The sequence below is a fragment of the Perca flavescens genome, chromosome 9 (genome assembly GCF_004354835.1).
Source record: "Perca flavescens isolate YP-PL-M2 chromosome 9, PFLA_1.0, whole genome shotgun sequence".
Taxonomy (NCBI): domain Eukaryota; kingdom Metazoa; phylum Chordata; class Actinopteri; order Perciformes; family Percidae; genus Perca; species Perca flavescens.
Genome location: NC_041339.1, coordinates 18713844 through 18737063, shown reverse-complemented (window position 1 = coordinate 18737063; position 23220 = coordinate 18713844). Strand labels below are relative to the sequence as shown.

Below are 23220 nucleotides of genomic sequence, written 5' to 3'. Positions count from 1 at the left end.
CTTTTGGTCAGACAAAGCAAGCAATTTTAAGACATCACCTTGGGCTCTGGGGAATTGTAATCAGTCACAATTTGTCACAATTGTATTACATTTTTAAGACCAAACGATATCGATCAATCGAGAAAGAAATCAGCATATTAATCGATAATGAAAATATTTGTTTGTTGCAGCCCTAAACATTACACTACCACCCATTAAAAATGGCATATTACAAGATAAAGTATCATTGTGGAATAGAGCAATTCTAAAAAGATGAACATTATTTCACGTTGTTTATGTAGCCTAACTATATTTTACATGTTTTATAAAGGCAGGAAGGAGGCTGATGGCACATTTCACCTCTCCTACCAATGAGTCCCTATGGTTATCCCCCACTAATCACATTATACCACTAGAGGGCGCGCCAGCTTAATTTCACCACTGCAGGTGTCCTATATTACTATGACGGAGATTTGCAGCAACATAATACTTACAGTACAATTAATAATTTTGGTAGGCTTAGTTTATAGGGTAGGCTAAATAATACTTGCTTTAATAACACTAAGGTATGACCTGCGGCTTCTGGCAATTTAGGCCCAAAACTCGCAGTAGCCTAATTAGGCTTAGGTTACCTCAGTGTTAGAATAACAATGCAAGAATGCTATTTTGACCTCGGGAATTCCTGTTTCCTCATTACACAGATGACAAACTTCCTATCCTAAAAACATCCGCTGACACAAAAGGTGTGTTGTGTTGTTTTGTGTTGTGTTGTCTGTGTGTTTTCATTACTAATTAATGTTATGGAACTATGAAATGTACAATTTTGTAAGAAAATTGCGATGTAACTAAAATAGTTTATTTCATGAATGTGTAGCCTAACTAACTAAACAAGCCAGTATATCATTTAGTCCATGACAGAAAAACTGCTACCCAGAGTTCCTGCTCATTGTTCCCTTAACACCATTTCCTCTGAGAACTTTTAAGCCTTGGGACTGGGGGGACTGGACAAGGATAATTACTGGAAACCGTAAAGGGGGCAGGGGGTGTTCTGACTGTAAATGGCCCTTTCTTTCTGCCTGATTGGGTTGGTCCCCTCCCTTGTTGCTCCTTCATTGGCCCAAGCCAACATCAATCTAGTTATTTCCAAATCCCCCCTCAAGTTTGAAACTTTTTTTCACGAGTAGGAGGAGGACTCGGGTTACAACTAACTCTTGTAACCGATCTCACTGCAGCCGAGAGAAGAAAACACTCTTTCAATTATTTACACATCTGTGTCTGATACACGGTTACAAACTTACAGAACAAGAAGGAGCTGCGAGGGGAGGACGGGTTTCTTTATCGCACAAACAGCGGAGCTCCAACAAAACAAGCGAACAAACAAAACATGCTGTGAATGGACTTTTCCCTGCGCTGCCAGGATGAAGACTTGAAATATTTAGTTCAGATTAATTTGTCATCTCGTTGGCTGACCACTCCTGTGTCCCGCTGAGGTGAGAGAAAGGTAAATCCATGTCGCTGGAACCGGTCATTTAAACGGTCGAGCAGTTTTTAAAGAAACATCTCATAAACACACAATAACGGTCACCTATTATCAGAGGCCTGTGGTAAAATCACACCCAGTTTTTTTGGCCGTTAAATTGTTAACTGTTGTCAGCATTAGAGCAGCATTTTCAACGGTCAATGGGCTAACATGAACTTAATAAAACTCGTTTTGTTGGCCAGGTCACTTGTCTTTCTGTGATAGAGATGTGTATTTTCTGCTACGAAGTTAGCGGAAGTAACGGTCCGTCATATCAGGACGTGATTCAAATATAGCATTTTGATTATTAACAATCTCAGAGTTCATTGGCAGGCCGTTTTGTTAGTTAGGCTATTGATAGGAAAAGAACGCTTTTTATTAGCAACTATCCTGCATATTATTGATATTATTTGAAGACAAATTGAGGAACTGTGTCACTCATGAATTAAGGAGTTTTAGGCCATCATGTGGATGACGATGAAGATTACTAAACCGGTTTATTATTTATTCATAAGTAGTGAAAAATATTGCAGAATATATGACCATATTTGGTGTGATGTAAAACCAATGGTTGGAAAATTGGATAGACTTTTGTGTGGCTTTGGACCATACATATTCCTCCATTTATGTATTTGTGTTTATATATATATATATATATATATATATATATATATATATATATATATATGTGTATATGTGTGTGTGTGTATGTATATGTCTGTCTGTCTCCTACATTGTCCATGTAGAAATTGGAGAAAAGATAATACAATCTGTAGAGCACTATAGCCTACAGAGAATATAGCTTGGCCTATAGAAACTATATTTTACAATAATCGTATGCTTAACTTCCTGGTGAGGGTACATGCTTTACCATCTCACAAAAGATTGAGTAAATGGGGCAGAACAAGAAAAAAAAGAGATAAAGAAAATGCTTTCGTCCCTGCTAGTTTAAACACCTAATAAGCCTCTTTATAGTTCCAGTGTAATCCACTGCATATCTAGACTGAGACTAAAAAAGGGGAAGACATATGTTTTGCAACACATTGCTGTGTTTACGTTGTAAAGCTTCGCTCCAGAACAAGGTTCAGGGTGTGGATGAATAGCTTCACTGTGCAGCCAGGGCTCTGGCAGGTAGCAGCACACATTATCATGCACAGCCTCAACAGACATGTCAAATGAATTATGGCCTTGGATCAGGACTTGGAGTTGCCTCTCTCCTTGCATTAGCTGTATCAGTGGTGAAATGATTTGGTGTTTTTCGACCTACTCTGTTTTGGTTGCCAAGGCATCCTTGTGTCTTTGTTGTTGGTAGCAATAGCTGACAACCACTGAGCTGAGGCAGGGCCAAAATCATTATCACAGAATAACTGCAGGACTTTATTTCAACATCTGTATAATTGTATCAGCAGAATATAACTAAATAAGCTAGAACTCTCATGATTAGTCAATTAATCTATTAGTAGAGTGGCAGTAAATTAATCAGCAGCTATTTTGATTATTGATTAATTGTTTAAGTCATTTTTTTCAAGCAAAATGCCAAATATTACTTTGTACTTTGCATATGTTTAGGTTTCATATGATCAGATAATTGTCTTTATAGGCTTTTTTTGCACTATTCGCTGATATTTTTTAGGCTAACACAGTAGTTCCCAACCTATTTGGCAAATTAAATATCTTTGGGCTTTAGACTGCTGGTTGGACAAAACAAACAATCCAAAGGTACCTAAGCTATAGGGAATCATCATAAGCATTTTTGACTATTTTCTGACATTTTGTTGTATAAAAGATTAATCCGTTACTTAATATGATACTCGATAATGAAAACTATCATTATTTACAGCCCTTAAATAATCAAATTGATGTCCATTGCTTTGGAAGGCATGAAGATATAGTGAAAATGAAATACAGTACAAAGAAGTTCATTGAAAGTCCTTTTTGTTTTAGATTTCATCCATGACTAGTTTTAATGAGTATTTGCTTTTCATCATTAATCATAGCTTAGTCTTTCACAACAGCTTTATTATTGTTTCAGCACAATGTGATTCTGAAAGACAAGAAATAATAACAATGATATACGATAATTGCCAGTCAATAGCAGGATTAAGCAAATGCTGGTGAGCCTCGTCTATGTATATTTTAGTGTAACTGTATCTGTGCAGATCCCCTCCTCCGGGTGTCTTTTAGAATAGGACAATACAGTCACGTTGCCAGGCGTCCTCCTTGCAGTGTTATTAAAGGCAGAGCTTGAAATTGCAGCAGTAATGCTAGAGACACTGTGGTTCCTGCTGAGGAGAATCCATGGTAACTCAATGACAAGACAAGAGAGGTGTTTGACCTGCTTTTACTAGGCTGCAAAGTTCAGCCGAGCACACAGGTGGCCTCCAGTTTCCCTGGAAACCCGAAACACTGAGTATGTGGCCTTGTCTGATAGCAGAGCCGCATGACTTGCAGATATCATGGCATTGTTTGAAATGGAGACAGTGAGGGATGGCTATATCTGCCTATAGGTCGGACTCATTTGAGGTCCCACTTGAGTCATCTATTAGTCCCAGTCTTGTCCTCTCATATTGGTCCGCCTTCTGTTTTCACTGATCTCCATCCCTGCTGTACTTAAAGCCAAGCACTTTTTGCCACTCCATGTCGAGTTAACAAATGATGCTCGCCTGAGGCTTGAGGTGAAGAAAATTACTTATAATGTGCCCCGCTCTTATGGTGGCCTTAATTAAAATGTCATAGGCCCAGACATCAGTCATAGCTCAAGCACCAGTTAGCACCTTGATTATGTCTTGCATTATGTGCAGCGCCGTTAAGATGCTAATTATATTGCAAATAATATGTAATTAAACTTGGGACATAGCACTCAAAGTGAAGTCCTGTGATAGTGGACTGCTTTTCTTTTTATTATTTTTCTTTTTTTCACAGATGTGTTATTCCAAATCAGTTCAGTTGTAACCATAAAACAACTACCCACTTCTGAATTCTAACGCTTGAACAAATGTTGTCAGTGACTGTTGTGTTGGCCCTCGGGCAGAGCAGCAGCTACTGTATTCCCAGCCTAATTAAACATGCGTAACACTGACTGATGTTCCTAAATTAACTTTATCCGCTCACAGTCACCGTCTCTTACTGTACGTGCTGGCAGTCCACCTTTTATCCCCATCCCTCATCTCTGCCCCAACCTGTTGCACTGCAGACTCCTCTTAGCCTCCGGTCTATTTTAGTCCAAATCGGCAGACTGAATTATTAATCCCCGATCCATTATATGCTGATGTGTTAATTATTAATTGTTCAGCGGGCTCTGGCAGATCTGAGAAAACTGTTAAAAAAGGGTAGGGGGGCCTAGTGTCTGAGCGAAAGGCACTGATTGCCTCGTTTCTCAGTAGATCTTCACAGATGATGACCGTGTGGGAGGATGAGAAAGTGACAGCACATACAAAGCTCTACTTCATCCAAAGCATGCATGTAGTGTGTTTGCATCTGTTGTGTATCTGTTGATGTATGTCTATGTATGTGGCGTAATTATGGCTATCATATCAGAGCTGCTGAACCAGATGTGTGTACAAAAGAGACCATTACGCAGACACACACGCCTGCCATACACAATTGTTAACACGCAGCACCGGCTCTCTTATCAGCAGAGTCAGCACCTCCTCTGTTATGCAACATCTCAAATGAAGAATGAGACAAACACTACAAAACTTGATGAAAGCTGAAACTGCAGCGTTCTCTTGTGCTGAACTCCTGCTGTTGATTCCCTAACAGTGGAGTGGTTCCAGTAGCTCATTTGAGTGGTTACTTGGTCCTGTCTGAACACAAAGCACGGATGTGCCTTATATAACAGCCCAGATTGTCTATTGTTTCTCCAAGTGGAGACAGAGTATACTGTATCATACAGCTGGGGAGAATCTGTGGAGAAGTTTTCTGATTGAAGATTAACCGATAAGAATACATTTTAATGACATCCGTAATGCCTTTGGTCATGATCATGGAGCTTTTTCAGACTTTCTCTCAGGGGTCCGCAGTTTTTTTGTGTGCAGTATTCTGAGGCACTTTAATTCAAACTGGCATAGGAAAAGATAGGGTTATAATGGTTTCTTAGACTTCACACGTTGGCTGTTTTCTATTCACCTTTTACTCGTGGTAGTTCTAGCAAAAGGCAGCAAAGCAAATACAAATGTTCAGAGAGTGTACACAGTACAACATTATCCAATCCAGTTCAACAGATCTGCAATAAATACTAACTTTACAACGTTTATCATTTTGTCATTAGCTGCCACCGTGTCAGAGAGGTGTTGATTGAATGTTTCCTTGAAATGTATTAGAAAGTGTTTTTATATTAGAGCTGAACTGATAGTTAATCGACAGAAAAATAATTAGTATCTACGTGTTTTGATAATCGATTAATCGTTTAACAAATTCTTTCAGTCAAACAAGTTCTTAGTTCCTGCTTCTCAAATTAAAGGATTTGCTGCTCACCTTTTTGTAATATGTGATAGTAAACTGAAAATATTTTGGTTTTCGACAGTTGATAAAATAAAATAATTACGCTTCTGAATGTTGACATATGTTCAGTACACAGCAGAAAAAAGATTACTGTGAAACAGAGGTAATCACGAACACGCATTATGTTGAGGGCTTATTATAGGGTTGTTTGTGTTGTTTGGTGCATGATTGTGGTGAGATTTGCACTATTCATAGTAATTTGTTTAGTTTTTGTCAGTTTAATGCTTTTAAAATATAATTTTTTTGGTATTTTGCATTTTATTAAACACCAGCAGCAGGAAACAGAACAGAGGAGTTAGGGAGGAGTAGAGGGTGAAGGAGGACAAATGGTAAAGGTAAGATTACTGTGAAACATAGGAGGTAATCACGGACATGCATTATGTTGAGGGCATATTATAAGGTTATTTGTGTTGTATGGTGCATGATTGTGGTGAGATTTAGATAAGTTGAGAAAGATAGAGTGGAAAATCCCTAGAAATATAGTGCTTTTCAGAGTAATCAGTTCCTTCCTATAGGAGTGAAGATTTTCTCTGCTGATGGAGTCGTCTCTGTCAGGGTCACAGAGCCCCAATCCATGTGACTGCTCATCCCTGAAGAATATGAAAGTCGTGACATTTTCTGCTGCCATCAACCAATCACTTTTAGACAAAGTGTCATGGAAAGTTCTACAATCTCTGCCAAAGCTTTTTTAGCAACTTGTGGTGGCCAAGCAGTGTCGAAACGCATTCTTCATTGGTTTTCTTTATGCTGGCTGTTATCAGCACCCACCAAGCTGTCAAGATTGGCAGCAGGTATAACAGTGGTGATATTTTAGGTGCTGTGGCCTCTTCTTCTTCATGCGCCTTGATGAGATGCGTTAGAGTGGGCGGGAGCCACAGGTGTATCCGATTTCTGGCTCTTTCTTACCTGTCACACCTCAGCTTTGGTTTGACTGACAAGTGAGTGCAGTCAATGCCGAGGTTGCATCCTGGATCCTGCTCAATGCCCCCTTTTTGGAATACCAATGCCACGCTCACATCATGTTCAATTAAATCTAAATTTGAGCAACCAGAAGAAAACAAAATGTTCATCTCAAGTAGCATGTGTGGAATCTTTTTGTACTATCCTGTAGATTTCTCCTTTTTGGTTTTATTTATTGGTAAGTAAGCAAGTATAGAGACGACAAATACTGCAGCTAGTCCAGTCAAATGTTCACTATTTTCATTTTTTCTCTGTTTTATATCCTTATAATTTCAATATCTTTGGGTTTGGAACTGTTGGTTTGACAAAAGAAGCATTTTGAAGTTGTCTTCTTGGGTTCTTTCAGTCTTTACAGCCCTTGTTATATGCATCAGTCTTGAAGGTCTCGGTAACGGCCACATTGTGAAAACGCTGAAATGAAAACGATAACCAGTAGGAGTTTTCATCCCACTTGTTCCCCTTCCCCCAAATGAATTAAGAAAGGCTGTTGGCTGAAGTGTCCCCAATGCAGAAATCAGCTTTACCTGCCCTGAAACTCAAAGAGGTAAAGCAAATTAAAGCCACATATGCAGCTTCACCTGACCCAGCTTCAAAAATCCTCCAAGGACTAGAGACACAGGACAGGTTGGTTATGTTTTCGTCATCGCAGCCTCTTTTTGCCTCGATCCCACAGTCAGGTTGTCACACAGGGCTGACAAGGCTGTCTGCACCTGCTGGAAGGCGTGAGCGTCCCTGGGTATATTACCCAGACTCCCTCACTGTCACGAGACATCCATCCAACACTGTGTTGTAGGGTCTGGTTTCATTTCCATGAGTCATGTTTGCTGTGCTTTAGCCCGCTCGTCTTTGTGAGTGAATGTTTGCTTGTTCTGAGCAAGTTGATTATTTTGTAGCTTGTCTAACTGCTGTAATTATGCTGAGGGGCTGTTGGCTGCTGCAATCTGTCTTTGTTTTTAATTTCCTTTTCAGCAGCTCAAACCAGATCTTTCAGTAATGTGTGCAGATATACATTTGCGTGATTTCTGTATGCAGCGATGGCTGTGGCTTGTGTATTTTGCACCAACACTCAGCAGTTTTTGCTGCTGTCATGTCTTGTTCCGCCTTAAATCCGTTAAAGTTTTGCCTCTATAAATACTATGGAGACGCTGTGTCAGTGTTGGCCAGGCTGTCCCTGGACACCAGACTTCACAGGCCATTTAAATCTGGCAGTAACCACTCTCATGCTGCAAAGTCACGAGGAAAAAAAGATTCCTTGATTGAAAACCTTTTCATCACTCCAAGCACTTCTTCCCTCAGGACTTTTTTTCATGAGGCTTTTCATTTTCTTGTTTTGGGGAAATGGAGGGGGAGAGTAAGGATCTCCCTCCATCCTTAAGATAAGAGCGTTAGTCGGCAGGCTACAAAGAGTTGTGATTGGCTCCGGTTCGCGACAAGAGTGGACTTTAATGAGCAAAATGAAATCGGCCTCCAATCCGACAAAGAGGTTGCCTTTCTTATCCTGTTGCTCTTTTCTAAACTATTAAACGCCCATCAGCAAGGGCACAGAGAGGAAGAGAGGGAGGTAAATGCAGACTAGTAGTTCCCAGCAAAGTGGACTGCACAGAGTGTTCAGCCATGTAAAGTAAGATTCCAAACAGTAGGGAGCAAAAACGCTCAGTTCAAAGGGAACTGTGAACGGTTCATCAGTTTGTGTGAAGTTGACAAGCAAGATTACCCATCAGTCATTGTGCCTCGATGGAATGACACCGTACGTCTTGTAAATTAATCAAATCACATTTATTCAAAAGTTAATATTACAGTTAGAATAAGTTTTGTAATTATTACAAATTGATATAATTTTTTTTTTTCTCTCAATAGTGCAGAGTTTCCACAGTAGCAGCAGCGTTGCAGGGTGTTCCGAATGGAGGAATTTTGTTGAGGGGCATTCCCTGAACAGGGAGAAGGGAGCAAGGAGTACTGTTAATGTACACTGTGGAACAGAACGCACCTTTACTCTTAAGTGTTGCGATAAGCGACTGTCCTCTTCTGCTCACCGTTGTGTCCGGTATACTCGCCGCAGCCAACCTGTCACGCGCAAATGTGACGTCATGGGAGCGCCGTAACTATTTATAGTTGCGCGTGGTGGTCGTGACACTAGTTGCAGTCTTCTCCTGAACAGCGGTGTTGCTAATGAGGAAAGGCTACCGACTTTGCTATTTCTACGGACTAGAAGAAGAAGAAAAGGGTAAACAATGGCAGAACTAGCAGCAGCATTGACGTCAATGTTTCGATTTGATTCGATGACCTACTTTGTCGGATCAAGCCTTTCATTCACCATGAAAGAACTCCTCTTAACCCAGTAAGGCCGGTTACACACTGCCTGCGTGGCGTGTCAGCTGCGTGGATTTTTTTTGTCTTTACACACCAGAAACGTGTCTGATGCGGTGCTGCTGCTGCTAGCCTTGTCTGGACACATGTATGTTTCCCACTGATAACATGAAATACCATATTAAACATAAATATATACTGATTTGATTACAGCAAAAACAACGCCGGCAGTATTGACTGCAAAATAGGCTACAGAATATTTCGTTCTGTATTGACAGGTGCAATATTAGAAAATCGATTTTATTTTTTTTAAATTACACAAACCTAGATACTTTCAAACATCAACATGTCATTTATTAATATGTATTTGTGTCTAAATGACATATAAACATCTTTTCCTATTCTATTTTGCCTGGAAATGCTTCCAACATGCTTGCGTGTCACGTGAAAAATAGGCGTTGGTTCTATTTCTAGCAGGCACGCGTTTTCGGCACGGCTCGAGCAACACAGGTAGTGTGTAAGCTCTAACCTGTTAACATGGGAGCCGAAATAAAAACGGACACGCCACGCAGCTGACACGCTTTTGCGACGCATCCAGTGTGTAACCGGCCTAAGTTTACAAGAGAGACTTGCAGTCACTCTGAGAGTCCTGGCATCCAGTTACCCTCAAACTCATCCATGCTTCCTGTTTCCGTTTTGTCGTGTGCCGCTGAAAAAAATAGTGGTGCACTGGTCCTGGCGCGGCAGCGAGATCTACGTCATTTTGACGTCACATTGGCGCGTGACAGGTCAGCTGCGGTGACTGTAAAAAGACTTTAAGTGATTGTTTGCAATTGCTGCTCACAGAAATAAAGCTCAAGTTCATTTTCCTTTGTTTAGCATTCTCCTTGTTATCCATTTCACACACATTGCATCACAGCACATCACAGAGGGGATAAGGCGTATGAAGTATGATAAACTGATCATCATCCCAAGGGATGGATAAAGTCAGTTATTGGTCTAATGAGCTTTAAAGATCAGTTTTATATATGTTTGTGTACATGTATGTGAGTCTGTGTTCAGGACTTATATGTATGTAGCCTACTTGATGAAGATAAAATAACTTAGGGTACAAGATATTCAATTAGATTATAATATAAGACTTATTTACTTTTAACTAAGATGACCAGCATAAATAAACTACCTAAAGGTTTAATACTTACACATATTAATATATGTAGTCTAAGGAACAAAATTCAAGACCTGTCTTTATTTTTGCAACTAAACAAAATACATACTCATGATTTCTGAAACTCATTTGGATCACTTCATAGATAATTCAGATGTTGATATAGGGGTTTTTTCAATTTATAGAAATGATCGAAACAGGTTAGGAGGTGGTGTGGCCATTTATATACGGGATCATTTCCCTGTTAAACTGAGACATGACTTAATGGTTGATGAAGTTGAAGTGTTATGGTTACAGGTACATATTCCAAATTTAAAACCGATTATTCTTGGTTGTTGTTATAGGCCACCTAGTGCCAGGATAGAGTAAATGGTTTATGTAATATGCTAGACAAGGTGACTGAGGAAAACAAAGAGCTATACTGGCTGGGTGATCTAAATATTGATTGGCTATCTGAGATTTGTCCTCTGAAGAATAAGCTTAAAACCATGACCAACACCTGTGGTTTATCTCAATTAATGGATCAACCAACAAGAGTTTCTAGTAACAATACAGGATCTTTAATATCAAAATGTATTGATCATATTTACACTAATAATCCTGATATGTGCTCAACACCTATTTCTGTGACAGTTGGCTTTAGTGATCACTATTGCTGTCTCCAGGAGAACTAAGCTACCTAGAGCCTGTCCTAAAATTATTATGAAAAGATCTTATAGGGCATTTAATGAGTGTTTTTTAAATGAATTGGATAATATTAAATGGAATTTGATAAGTGATATTGATGATGTGGATACATCCCTTAATTTATTTCTGGATTGTTTTATAAGAGTTGTTAACAATCATGCCCCATTAAAGAAATTTACATTTAAAGCCAAAAGTGCTCCTTGGGTTGATACTGAGTTAAAGAGCATAATGGCTGAAAAGGGAAGAGGCTAAAAAGGTTGCGGTTCTTTCTAACTCTCTGGAGGACAGAACATTTTATTGTATTTTAAGGAATCAGGTGACCAAGGAGAACAGAGTGAAAAAGAAAAAATATTTTCAGAAGAGAATTGAAGACAGTCGTACAGATAGTAAGAGAATGTGGAATGTACTTAATGAAATCATGGGGAAAAAATCTACTTGTACTTCTTTTGTTGAATTGAATGGAGTTTATTTGACTAAGCCAATACAGATTGCAAATTATTTTAATGATTATTTTGTTAATAAGGTTTCTAATTTTAGAGAGACAATGAAATACACTGTTGATTCCAACTCAAATGAGCTAATTGAAAAGTGTATTATGAAAGATAAACTGTGTAGTTTTGAATTTCATCAGGTTAATGTTGTGCAGGTGGAAATGTTGTTGAGATCTTTGACTGTTGGAGGGTCTGTTGGTACAGACAACTTGGATAGTCGGCTGTTGAAGTTAGCAGCTGGACATATCTCTAAACCAATCCGTCACATTTTTAACAGATGTCTGGTTAGTGGTGTGTGTCCAAAACTTTGGAAGGAGGGTAAGATAATCCCTTTACCCAAAGACACAAAATCAACTTTTTGTGGCCCAAATAGTAGGCCTATTAGCATTTTGCCTATTCTAAGTAAATTATTGGAAAATATTATATTTGAGTAAGTGCAAGATTACTTTACTAACAATGATTTGACCACTATGTTTCAGCATGCTTATAGGTATGGTCATTCCACCTGCACTGCAATGACACAAATGTCGGATAGCTGGCTTACATCAATTGATAACTCAATGCTGGTGGGTACGCTACTACTGGACTTTAGTGCTGCCTTCGATGTGATTGACCATGACGTTGTGATTTCTAAACTTATTAGTTATGGTTTTACTTCCTCAGCAATCAGTTTAAGAGCTATTTGTCGGAGAGGTCGCAAAGAGTTTATTTTAATGGTGCATTATCTTGTAGCAAGTCCCTGGATTGTGGTGTTCCTCAAGGAAGTTGCCTCGGACCTTTTGTTATTTTCAATTTTCACAAATGATATGCCGTATATACTCAGTAAGGCTACATTGACTATGTTTGCTGATGATTCTACTCTTTATTATGCAGCCCCTACATGTTCAGCTTAATCAGGTTCTGTCTTGTGAGATTAGCAAATTGTATAATTGGATCGAAACCAATAAGCTTGTACTAAATATTTCAAAAACTATGAGTATAATATTTGGTTCTAAGTATAGATTATCTGACAATCCTAAAATGAATATACAAGTTAATGGTCAAAATGTACAGCAAGTAAAAAAGGTGAAGCTTCTTGGACTTTGGCTCGATTCTACATTGTCATGGTCTGATCACATCAACAAAGTTGTTGCTAAAATGGGCAGAGCTGTTGCAGTAATGCGTAAATGTGCACAATTTTCAAATTCACGGTTGTTTAGTCGTGTTGTTTGTACATTGGTTTTGTGTCATTTGGATTACTGTTCTGTTGTATGGTCTGCTGCATCATGCAGTCATTTAAAAAAATTACAAGTGGCTCAAAATAAGGCTGCAAGACTGGTCCTTGGTTATTCTTCGAGAACTAGTGTTGCAGAGATGCATGAACGTCTTGCTTGGCTGGTGGTCAAGCATAGACTATCTGCTAATATGTTAGGATATTTTCATAGAATTATTAACACTCGGATTCCAAAATTTCTTTATGACAATATAATTTACTATTCAGATATGCATTCACATTACACAAGAGGGGCGAATAGTCGACAGATTTCTTTACCCCTACCTAAATCTGACTCTATGAAGAGGACCGTGTTTTATAGGTCAATGGTGTTTTGGAACAATCTTCCAGTTGGGGTTCGGGAAATCAAGGGAAAAACTGGTTTTAAAAAAAGACTAAGACTGTATTTGTTTTCAACATCATAATATCGTCTGGATTGGCTGAGAGTGGTTGTATCATGTGCTATGTTGTTTTGTATTATTTTACTATTATTCTAATCAGTACTTTTTGTATTGTTATTTTTTCTTGTTCTTTTATGTGTATTAATATATGATATTTTTGTGAGTAATTGTGATTGTAATTACTCACATACACGTTTTGTATGTATTGTTTGGACCCCAGGAAGACTAGCTGTCGTCTCGGCGGCAGCTAATGGGGATCCTTTTTAAATAAACAAATAAACAGCAGGATTTTCTGTAACAAGGGCAGCATGGCAAGTTACAATCATGGTGAATCGGTCGATGCAGATCTGCCAGTGATTCTTGATCAGCACAGCCAGAAGCCCGATTAAACGTCCAGCACCTGCACAGAGAGAGGGAGTAAAACTAGATTCAGCATGAGACAGTATATAAATGACCTCTCATTCAACACCTACATTTTCCCCGGTGTTTCAGGATTGATATGTAGCACCCCACCGCCCTTTCTCCCCTCCATCTCTGTGCCTCTGTCTTTGCTCTCCCTCTCCTCATGTGTCTCCTCCCTGGGAAGCATCCTGCTGACACTCTCCAAGGAGTCTTATTGATATTCTTAGAGAGGCATAAAGAGAGAGAGAGAGAGAGAGAGAGAGAGAGAGAGAATGAAAGTCACACACTGTAGCAGCAGACGCACTGCCTTCTAGTATCAACAGTAAAAATCACCTGGCAGGGATGTGTCACCATTCATTTTGTCTGTTGCACTAATAGAAAATCTCCTGCTTTGGATTTTTATTATTCTCATGCACGTGGTAAGGCAGTTTGCCAATCATGCAGATTTTCAGTTAAGCTTTAGGGATACTTGCATGTGGAGGAGAATAAACCCCTATTGTGATGTGAATGGGACATTAAATATAATTTTCAGTTGCCAATTAGGCTACATTTAGCAAGTCAGTGACAGGGAGATGTATTATGGGAAATCGGACTGTTTTTTCCCCTGAGGTGAAGAAATGTTTTCCTTATTTGCATGAATATTATCTTGATTCCTGAGAGGCAACACAGTGGGTATTGGTATTGTTTAAAAATGTTTTTAATACTGGTGCTGATTCAACACTTGATGTTTGGGATGGATACCAAAACAATACTACATGCATGCGTGCTCTGTACATTGACCTTGCGATATCATTTTAAATAATGAATTGGGTGCGCACGGATAGCTCAGTTGGTAGAGCGGGCACTCATATAGAGGTTTGCTCCTCAACGCAGCTGGCCCGGGTTCAACTGCGACCTGTGGCCCTTTGCTGCATGTCATTGCCCTTCTCTCTCCCTTTTTATGTCTTCAGCTGTCCTGTCAAAATAAAGGCTGAAAATGCCCCAAAAAATTATCTTAAAAAAATAAATAATAAAAATTAATTGGGAAGAAATTACATCTAAACTCTGATGTTTTACGTGTAGTTTTCATCTATAAAAATTCTACGGGCAATATTGGGAAAAATCACTTCCTAAGTTTAAGATTTCCTGCTTTTTTCTTTTGTTGTATCATCATACAATGACTATCTTTGGGTTTTAAACTGTTTGTCCAACAAAGCAAGCAATTTGAAGTAGTGCTGTCAAACGATTTAAAATATTTAATTGCATTAACGTCCTAGTTAACTCGCAATTAATCGCAATTAATTGCACATTTTTATCTATTCTAAATGTCCCTTGATTTCTTTTTCTTTCGCCATCACCTCAAAACATAACGTTAGCCTACTACTATTTGGCCGGCTCGCAAGCCCAAACAAGTGTGTGCGGCATGTTTTGTTTCCGGTCTAGCTAGATCCAGCGTGTGAAAAAAAACTACAAAGTTTGCTAGGCCAAAAAGAACGTTAATCTCACAACACCGTTAGAATTGGGTTTGCGTTAACGCCGTTAATAATGCGTTTAACTGTCGCATTTAATTTGAAGTCATCACCTTGGGCTCTGGTAAATTGTAACAAGCATTTTCTGACATTTTATAATCAATGTTAATGATAAATAGTTGCAACCATATTTCAAAATGCCTAAACATAATCTAGGAAATTGTTTTATAATAAAACAATTCTTTAGTTGTTTTTGTATAATTGTGTAAGAATAAATTTTTGAAAACAGTGACCATGTCTTATCAAAAATAGACTCCCCCCTCTTTATCCTCATTCATTCCACCTGCGCTGGCATTGGAGGGCAGTTGTGGAAAGCAGCTTTTTGTTGTCTGTTTACAGAAAAAGCTGCTTTTGAAATCTGTGAAGGTTAGAGAGGGAGTGTACAGGAAAATAGATTAATTTTATTCTTCAAAAAGCGTATGTACAAACCTGAAGTAGTGACCTGCAGAGCCCATTGAGACGCGGCTGGTGAAATGATCAGGCGTGCTGTGTGGACCTGCCTCATTTGATAGGAGACATCGGAGGGGGTGTGAAAGCCGGCGGCCCCTGTGACCTCCGCTATTCATGAGCCTCCATCACGGGGGCAGCCTTTCACTGAGGCACTCTGCTTTAGAACACAAACACCCACTCAGAAATAACATCATACATAAATAAAGCAACACACGTGCAGTGAATGAGTTGGAGCTGTCACACACACACAAACACACCTTGTTCTCTGAATTCATTCAGCAGATAAGACGTCCAGATTACATTGTCTGCTTTGCGTGGTCGTGCTGTGACTGACTTTACTCTTGCACACGTAGTGACACATTCTTCTCTAACTACCTTGTAGGCTCCGAGCCAGAGGGTTGCTGGGACTAATTTGACAGCTGCCACGGCTCATTATCTCATAAAGGCGACCGTTCTTGGCCCTGCAGTTTAAACAGTGTTACTGTAGATGTTATTTGCAATAACCTCACACATGGCAGGCTGTCTGCTTGTTATGTTTGGCCCTTCTTGCTTTAGAGATGAGAAAGTCTGGGCCGCCAACGTTTCATATCACCGGTTTAAAAAAAGAAAGGGGAAACAACCATGTTTTTCATCATTTGAAAAAGGAAATATGTCCACTCATTACATGCATAACCATTTAACTAAAATGTTTTTTTCTCATTTGGACCCAGACTTGACCATGGACTCCTTCAGCACCAAGAGCTTAGCCCTGCAGGCGCAGAAGAAGCTGATGAGCAAGATGGCCACCAAGAGCATGGCCAACCTCTTCATCGATGACACCAGCAGCGAAGTGTTGGACGAGCTCTACCGCGTCACCAAGGAGTACACCCGCAACCGCAAAGAGTCGCAGAAGATCATCAAGAACTTGATCAAGATGGTGGTGAAGCTGGGAGTGCTCTACAGAAACAACCAGTTCAACAGTGAGGAGCTGATCCTGGTGGAGAACTTCAGGTAGGCAGCAAGAGCCGTTAAAGGAATATTTCAACGTTTTGGAAAAAGCACTGTTTTCGAGAGTTGGATGAGAAAAATGATACTACTCTCATGTCGTTGCGTTAAAGCTGCAGTGGGTAGAATGTGGAATAACTGCAGAATATGAGGTAGAGTAAGACCCCTTCCTGCAGCTCTCCCTCTCCCCTCTTTGCCGCACGAGCAATGCATGCACAGAACAGCCAATAGGAACTCTCTCGCTCTCTCTCTCTCTCTTTCTCTCTTTCTCGCTCTCTAAAATGACCTGTGATTGGCTAAAGTCTCCTGTGATGGCTAGAGTTTCTGAAGCCTTTAAAACAAAGCCAATAGTAGGTGCAGAAGTCTAGTTCTCTTTAAAGCCCGAGACACACAGAGCTGATAATCGGCCGTTGGACAGTCTGGCGAGTTCAGTGACTCAAGTCTGTTCGGTGTGTCCTGTGCAATCGTCCGTCTGAGGGGCTGTCTGTCTTCATTTTGGCCGACCTGACATGTTCAGTCGCTGGCAGGGCAGTCGGGACTCACCCGGAAATGGCGAGCAGAATGAGCGTGACTAGAGTCTCTCAAAATCTGACAAAAATCTTTTAAACTGACCTTTGTTGAGCTGAAATGAAGACCGATTCAGCAACTGCATGGCCTATTTCTCGCTTAAAATGTTTTCAGAAACATGTTTCGGTGAACTATTTTAGTACAATATGAGATCGTATTCTGAACGAGCCGCCATGACAGTCTGGCTTTGAATTTCCGGAGAAAACAAACCCATGTGACGCGTTCGTCCAATCAGAATAACAATACAGAGTAGCGCCACCTGCTGCTATGGAGACGTATTACGTTTCTCAAGTCGGTGTCGCCTCAGTGTGTTCCGAGGCAGTTTATTGGACCTCGGGGACCCGACTAATCATTCCTACTGGCTTTTCTGTCAACGGTCGGCCGTCTGGTTGGTGTGTCTCGGCTTTAAGTCTACATGAATTACAATATGCTGAAAGATTATTATGGAAGTCTTGCCCAACAACGGCAAAAAATAAAGTGCCTACCACAACTTTATATGCAGAGCAAAAGGCACGTAGCGATTAGCTTAGCATAAAGACTGAAAGCAACAGCTAGCCTAGCTCTGTTCAAAGTTAAAAAATAATTACAAATAATATATTGTGGTTGGAGGAATTTACATGCTGGATCTCTTGACAGATAACATGTTATCAATCCGCCCAGCATTTCTGTGCAGTGTCTAGACATAAGGGAAGTATCAATTTTCTCATTTAATATTCGGAAAGAAAGAAAATAAGTGTATTTCCCAAAATGTTTGAATTAAGAGCTTTTGTCACATCCTGCCATACATTTAAATATTGTTATATTATGTGTCAGTAGGTGACAAAACTTGAGAAACAACAATGAGTTCTGGTTGAGAGCTTCAACTGGGGATAACTGCAGTTCAAGTACATTTTTGTGTGCTGATGGAAGTAAATTAAGGAAATTGACTTTTACATCAGTGGATATATTTTCCACTAAAATAGTAAAACTCAGCTTGGAGGCATGTGGAGCTGACATAAGTGCACAGTATGGAGAATGTGGATTATATCAGCATGGAGATGCATTGCTGTGAAGGACAACACTATAGCTGAAACTTTTCTGAAGAATATCATAAGACAGCAGTTTCTATTTTTACTCCCTTCTGCTGCTCCAGTCAGAATTAGAAACTGACAGCCTCTCTTGTCGTCTCACAGGAAGAAAGTCCACACTCTGGCCATGACGGCGGTCAGTTTCCACCAGATTGAGTTCACCTTTGACCGGCGCGTCATGAGCGCTATTTTGAATGATTGCCGTGAGCTGCTGCACCAGGCCATCAAACGCCACCTGACAGCCAAGAGCCACTCGCGAGTCAACCACGTGTTCAATCACTTCGCTGACTGTGACTTCCTGGCGTGTCTCTACGGGCCCTCGGATGTTTACCGTGCCCACCTGCAGAGGATCTGTAACGGGGTCAACAAGATGCTTGATGAAGGGAACCTCTGACCTCCGCTGGCCTCGTCATCAGGCACCTTCACCTCTAGTCACCCCTCATGTACCATCTTGCAATATTTCTTTTTAAGGTGACATGAACGTTTATATTTTCCATTTGTTGCTTTATTTTTGTGTGCCTTTTTTAGCCGTTACTGTAACACTGAAAGAATCTCGGCTAGTTAGTCCAAAGTCTGTTTCTTCTCCAGTCTGACTTTTTGTTATTTCACAGTAAACCCAGCAGATGTTTTATTTTATTTTTTTTTATCAGTATATATTTAGGGATAGGAGCCTTGACAACTGTGCCTTGAAAATTTTTTCTGTCTTCATTCCAAGGGCACTATGCTTGCTCTTTCAAAAAGACATGAATCAGGCACATGCCTTCAGTCATATCTCTATGAGGAGCTTTTAATGGACCAAAATGGTTTTGGGGGCACCAGGAGAGGTGAAAAAAAAAAAGTGAATTTCCATCTTTTCCAAATACCCAAGGACATAAAGAAGTGATATTTTGTTTGTTTTTTCCAAAAGTAGTATTGCACTCTATTCTGAACAAGCGCTGTACTGTACTTTCCTGCAATAATGAAACCATGTGAAAAACTGCAGTTGAGTAATCCTGCTTAGCCTGCATTTTACAGTTTTCACCATAATGCACTGAACTCCACTTTGTAGAGAGGCCAGGCCTTTTGTTAGAAGGCACCTATAAACCCAGTTTTTGCTTTTTATAGTCTGGTTTATAGCCACGACAACAAAGACGACGTATTTGGGTCATAGGGGGACCATAAACATGAAGGAATTTGATTGTGCTGTGTATTGTTAAATGTGTTGCAGGCTATATGCTCATCTGCTCAGCAAACTTCAAGATTGTGTCTATAAATGTCATAATCACAGCAGGGAAGTAGCACAATGTGGCACCAGCCGCAAAGGTTGCTCTGGAATCTTTTCAGAGCGGAATAAAGCGCGATCACGGTTGAAGTCCTAATAGATGTTGGAGCCCAGGGTCAGTTGTGTTTCAGATTTACCGGTATTGCCTCAGGTTTATCCAAAAAGCACTAAAACTCTGGTTTGAATTCTGACAGATTTGAACTAAAACGACTCCCTATGAGCAGTCAGATAAAAGCCTGGATGAAAAACTGCAGCTCTGTCTATGAAAAGGGCCAGGCAGGGTATAGAGATTAGAGCAGAGACAAACACAGTACCTGATTGTACTCTCCCACTGCAATTACAGTTCCGCACTCTGGGGTGGCATAATGGCCCGGGGGCCTGCCTCTGTCGAGCAGCCACTCCATTTTACCACACAGCAGCCAATGTGATGGAGATAACCATCTCTGTTTGCGCAATGCAAGTCTTTTTAATGGAGTGAAAAATGTTGTTTTTGCTTCCTAATAAAGGAGAATATGAATAGTTACTACTATACCTCCACCCCAAACCTCACAGAATAGCTGTTTTTCCTTTTTGTCTATGTGTTTTTGTATCACTGAGCCTTTCTGGGAGATTGTTTTGTGCTGCGGACTCATTTTGTATTCTGTGTGAGTGTTTGTGTGCGTACCTGTGAGAGAATTGGAAATTGAGCCGTGTAATAAGCGCTGTGCTTTTCCAGATAGGATTGCTGAAACTTTAACTTCATCCACAACAGCTCTGCCAAAGAAACAAAGAGCGATGTTCCTCAAAATGCAGTTGTTCTTCCAGAGGAACATTTCAGATAAGAGTGTGCACTTGATAATTATAACTCTGGTAACGATGATAATGAAGACAAAGGTGGTGGCTGTTGTGGTTTTGGCCCTTTTTTCTTTATTCACATTTTTAATTCTTAGATGACTTCCTGAGTATATTCTCTTTTGTTAGACCCAATTGACTCTCACTGCATCATTTTGGGATGCCTCAAAGTCAGTCATTTTCCCTAAATCCCCCCCCAAAGCTTCACTTTAATTCTCTTTGGATGCCATTTTCTCCAATCCCTCCACATCTCAGGGTTAGTTTGAATCTCCCTCGGTTTTTAAATCCATGACACACTAAGTACAAATCGCCACGGACCTCTGCAACAGCCCCACTTATTTTACTAAAATCCCACAACTAAGCATACTTATTATGTTGCATTTCTTACGATATGATTGTTTTTGTGTCCCTGTATTGTATCCAGACGCAACAAATATAATACAATTTACTTTTTTTAAAGAATACATTTCTTGTCTTTTTTTTTGCTCCTCAATCAAGTACAGAGCATCTTCCCATCAGTATGTCGGATGGTGGAATTTTCCAGGCCAGATCAGAGGGTAATCTGACTATGTCTGACCTGGATTTAGTCGGCCAAATCCCTTTCCTCCTGCTCCCGGCATTGTTAGGAAGCCATGAAAGCAAACACAAACCCATCTGACTGACAAACAATTGAACTTTGGGTCGTTTCTTTCCACTTCCTGCAGGCCCACGCCACGGTCAAAGGTAGAACAGGATATTGGTAATATGGAAAGACTTCTTGCTTCTGTTTTTGGAAACATCAACACTCAGCTGCAGTTTAATTTCAAGTGTTGCATGAGTACCACTCCCCCGGTTTGGGTTTAATCTGTCGTTAACTTTGCCACTTTTCAGACTTGGGAATGATAATTTGGTCTGTAGCACGTCTGCAGAGCCTCCTGCAGCACAGCCTGAAAGGCTACTGCAGTACCAAGTGCCCAATTATCATCTAATGGACATGCATTTTTTTTTTTTTTGAATGCACCCTTGAGTTCAGAGAGTAATGCTATGACTAATATGGGATGTGAGTACAGTCACGTCTTATTGTCTCTCTGTGTACATCTTTCTCTTCTTATTTGACTGCGATGTCAAATAAAGCAAAAATGTCCTGACCTCAACTTTAATGATTCATTTCTGCCCGTCTTTTATTTTAGGGTAGTTGTGTAAGATGTTAAAGGAACACGGTGACTTATTGGGACTTTATCTTATTCACCATAACCCCCAGAGTTAGACAAGTCGATACATACCCTTCTCATCTCCGTGCGTGCTGTAATGCTGTCTGACGGCTCCAGCGGCATCAGGCCAGCACAGAACATGCACGTAATGGTTCCAGTAATCCTACTGCTCCGAATAAGTGACAAAATAACGCCAACATGTTCCTATTTAAAGGTTGTGATTTGTAGAGTGACAGCGTGTACAAAAAACAACATAACATGAGACACAGCCATTTTCTAACCGTAAACAAACCGGGAACTATATTCTCAGGCGGAAGAATATAGTACTTGGGCCGAGTGATATGCTGGCAGCAAGCCTGTCTGAGAATATAGTTCCCAGTTTGTTTACTGTTAGAAGATGGCTGTGTCTCATGTTACGTTGTTTTTTGTATACGCTGTGACTATACAAATCACAACATGTAAATAGGAACATGTTGGCGTTATTTTGTCACTTTTGTCACAATTCGGAGCAGTAGGCTAGTTGGAACCAGTTACCTGCACGATCTGTGCTGGGCTAAGCTAATTCAGACAGCGTTACAGCACGCACGGAGATGAGAAGGGTATGTATCGACTTGTCTAACTCTGGGGGTTACGGTGAATAAGCTAAATTCCCAATAAGTCGGCGTGTTCCTTTTAAAGCAGAATATAAAGTATTTTTTGGGTGGGAGGGGTATAAAAGTTGAAAATTTCAGGATGCTTATTTTTTCCTTTCCAATGTCAGTAGGTCTCGCTCAAACACTTTCTGAAAATTTAAAATTTGAAAATGACAGTCACGATGTGATTATCACTGGATGTGACTGAGGGCTCTAATACATTTTGGTGAAGCTAGCCTCCACTGGGGCATAATTATCATTTCTACATAATGAAGTGACTACAAAGGAGCTGTTCTGCATCCTAAGAAGGAGAGAGCTGAAAAGAGGAAGTGTGCAGAGGACCCATTACTCTTTCCACTTGTGTTCAAGCACAAATTACTGAGCTATGATATGTGTTACAGACTTCTAACCTGAACTAAACAGTTTAGCTGAGCTATTGTAGCGTCATACTTTACTTTAGAATCAATTATGATAAAGGTATGATTCTCTTGCTTAGCTGTGCACACGTCCAAGGACAAACCAAGCCAGACTTTCATGGTCCATCCCTGCAAGGATACAGGCAGTTGGTTTTGGCATTAACACTGCAAAATCTGGCTGGCTTTCAATACAGGCGCAAATACCCTAATGTTTGAGTTCTGGGTGGTGCTACAAAACAAACAACAGGGCATTGTGTTCAAACAGCAGGCAATGCTCTGCACTCGTACAACATCATACAGTCCTATTTCTCCATTTTCTTTTATCATTAATGCCAGGAAAAATGCCTTTCAGGCCTAACAGGACTGGGAATGCAGTCAAAAGATGAGTGGCACAAAAGAAGAAAATGATTCAGCTATTTCAACGATGATCACTTTATTGGACTTTTCAACCAAAACCAGCAGAGAAATATGCATTTGTTGATTTTATACCGCTGCATAATCAAGAAGTAGGTTTATATCCTGAAGCAGCAGATATTATGAAGTGAATTATTGCGCTAGTAAAACCGAGGTTACCTACCGTATGTAAAACATTTTGTCACGTTTTGATTTAGTCACCACATTGTCTGTTTTTGTTTCTCATTTCTA

General features: G+C 40.1%; 1 protein-coding gene across 2 annotated transcripts; it reads left to right on the top strand.

The window, feature by feature from the left end:
- Positions 1-1086: 1086 nt before the first annotated feature.
- tnfaip8l1 (tumor necrosis factor, alpha-induced protein 8-like 1) lies at positions 1087-21470 on the top strand. 2 transcript variants are annotated; one of them, XM_028588367.1, is made up of 3 exons: positions 1087-1469; positions 16338-16617; positions 18351-21470. In XM_028588367.1, exons 2-3 carry the CDS (start codon positions 16346-16348, stop codon positions 18637-18639), a joined length of 561 nt encoding a protein of 186 aa, XP_028444168.1. In that variant the 5' UTR covers positions 1087-1469; positions 16338-16345; the 3' UTR covers positions 18640-21470. The 2 variants fall into 2 exon arrangements, with proteins under 2 accessions (XP_028444168.1, XP_028444166.1); XM_028588365.1 differs by having other exon boundaries at positions 1090-1480.
- The last annotated feature ends 1750 nt before the right edge of the window (positions 21471-23220 follow it).

Excerpts from the sequence above, each read along its gene's own strand:
- tnfaip8l1 (XM_028588367.1), top strand. The coding sequence starts at position 16,346 with ATGGACTCCTTCAGCACCAAGAGCTTAGCCCTGCAGGCGCAGAAGAAG. Across the intron at positions 16,618-18,350 it reads ATCCTGGTGGAGAACTTCAG|GAAGAAAGTCCACACTCTGG; the intron begins GTAGGCAGCAAG and ends GTCGTCTCACAG.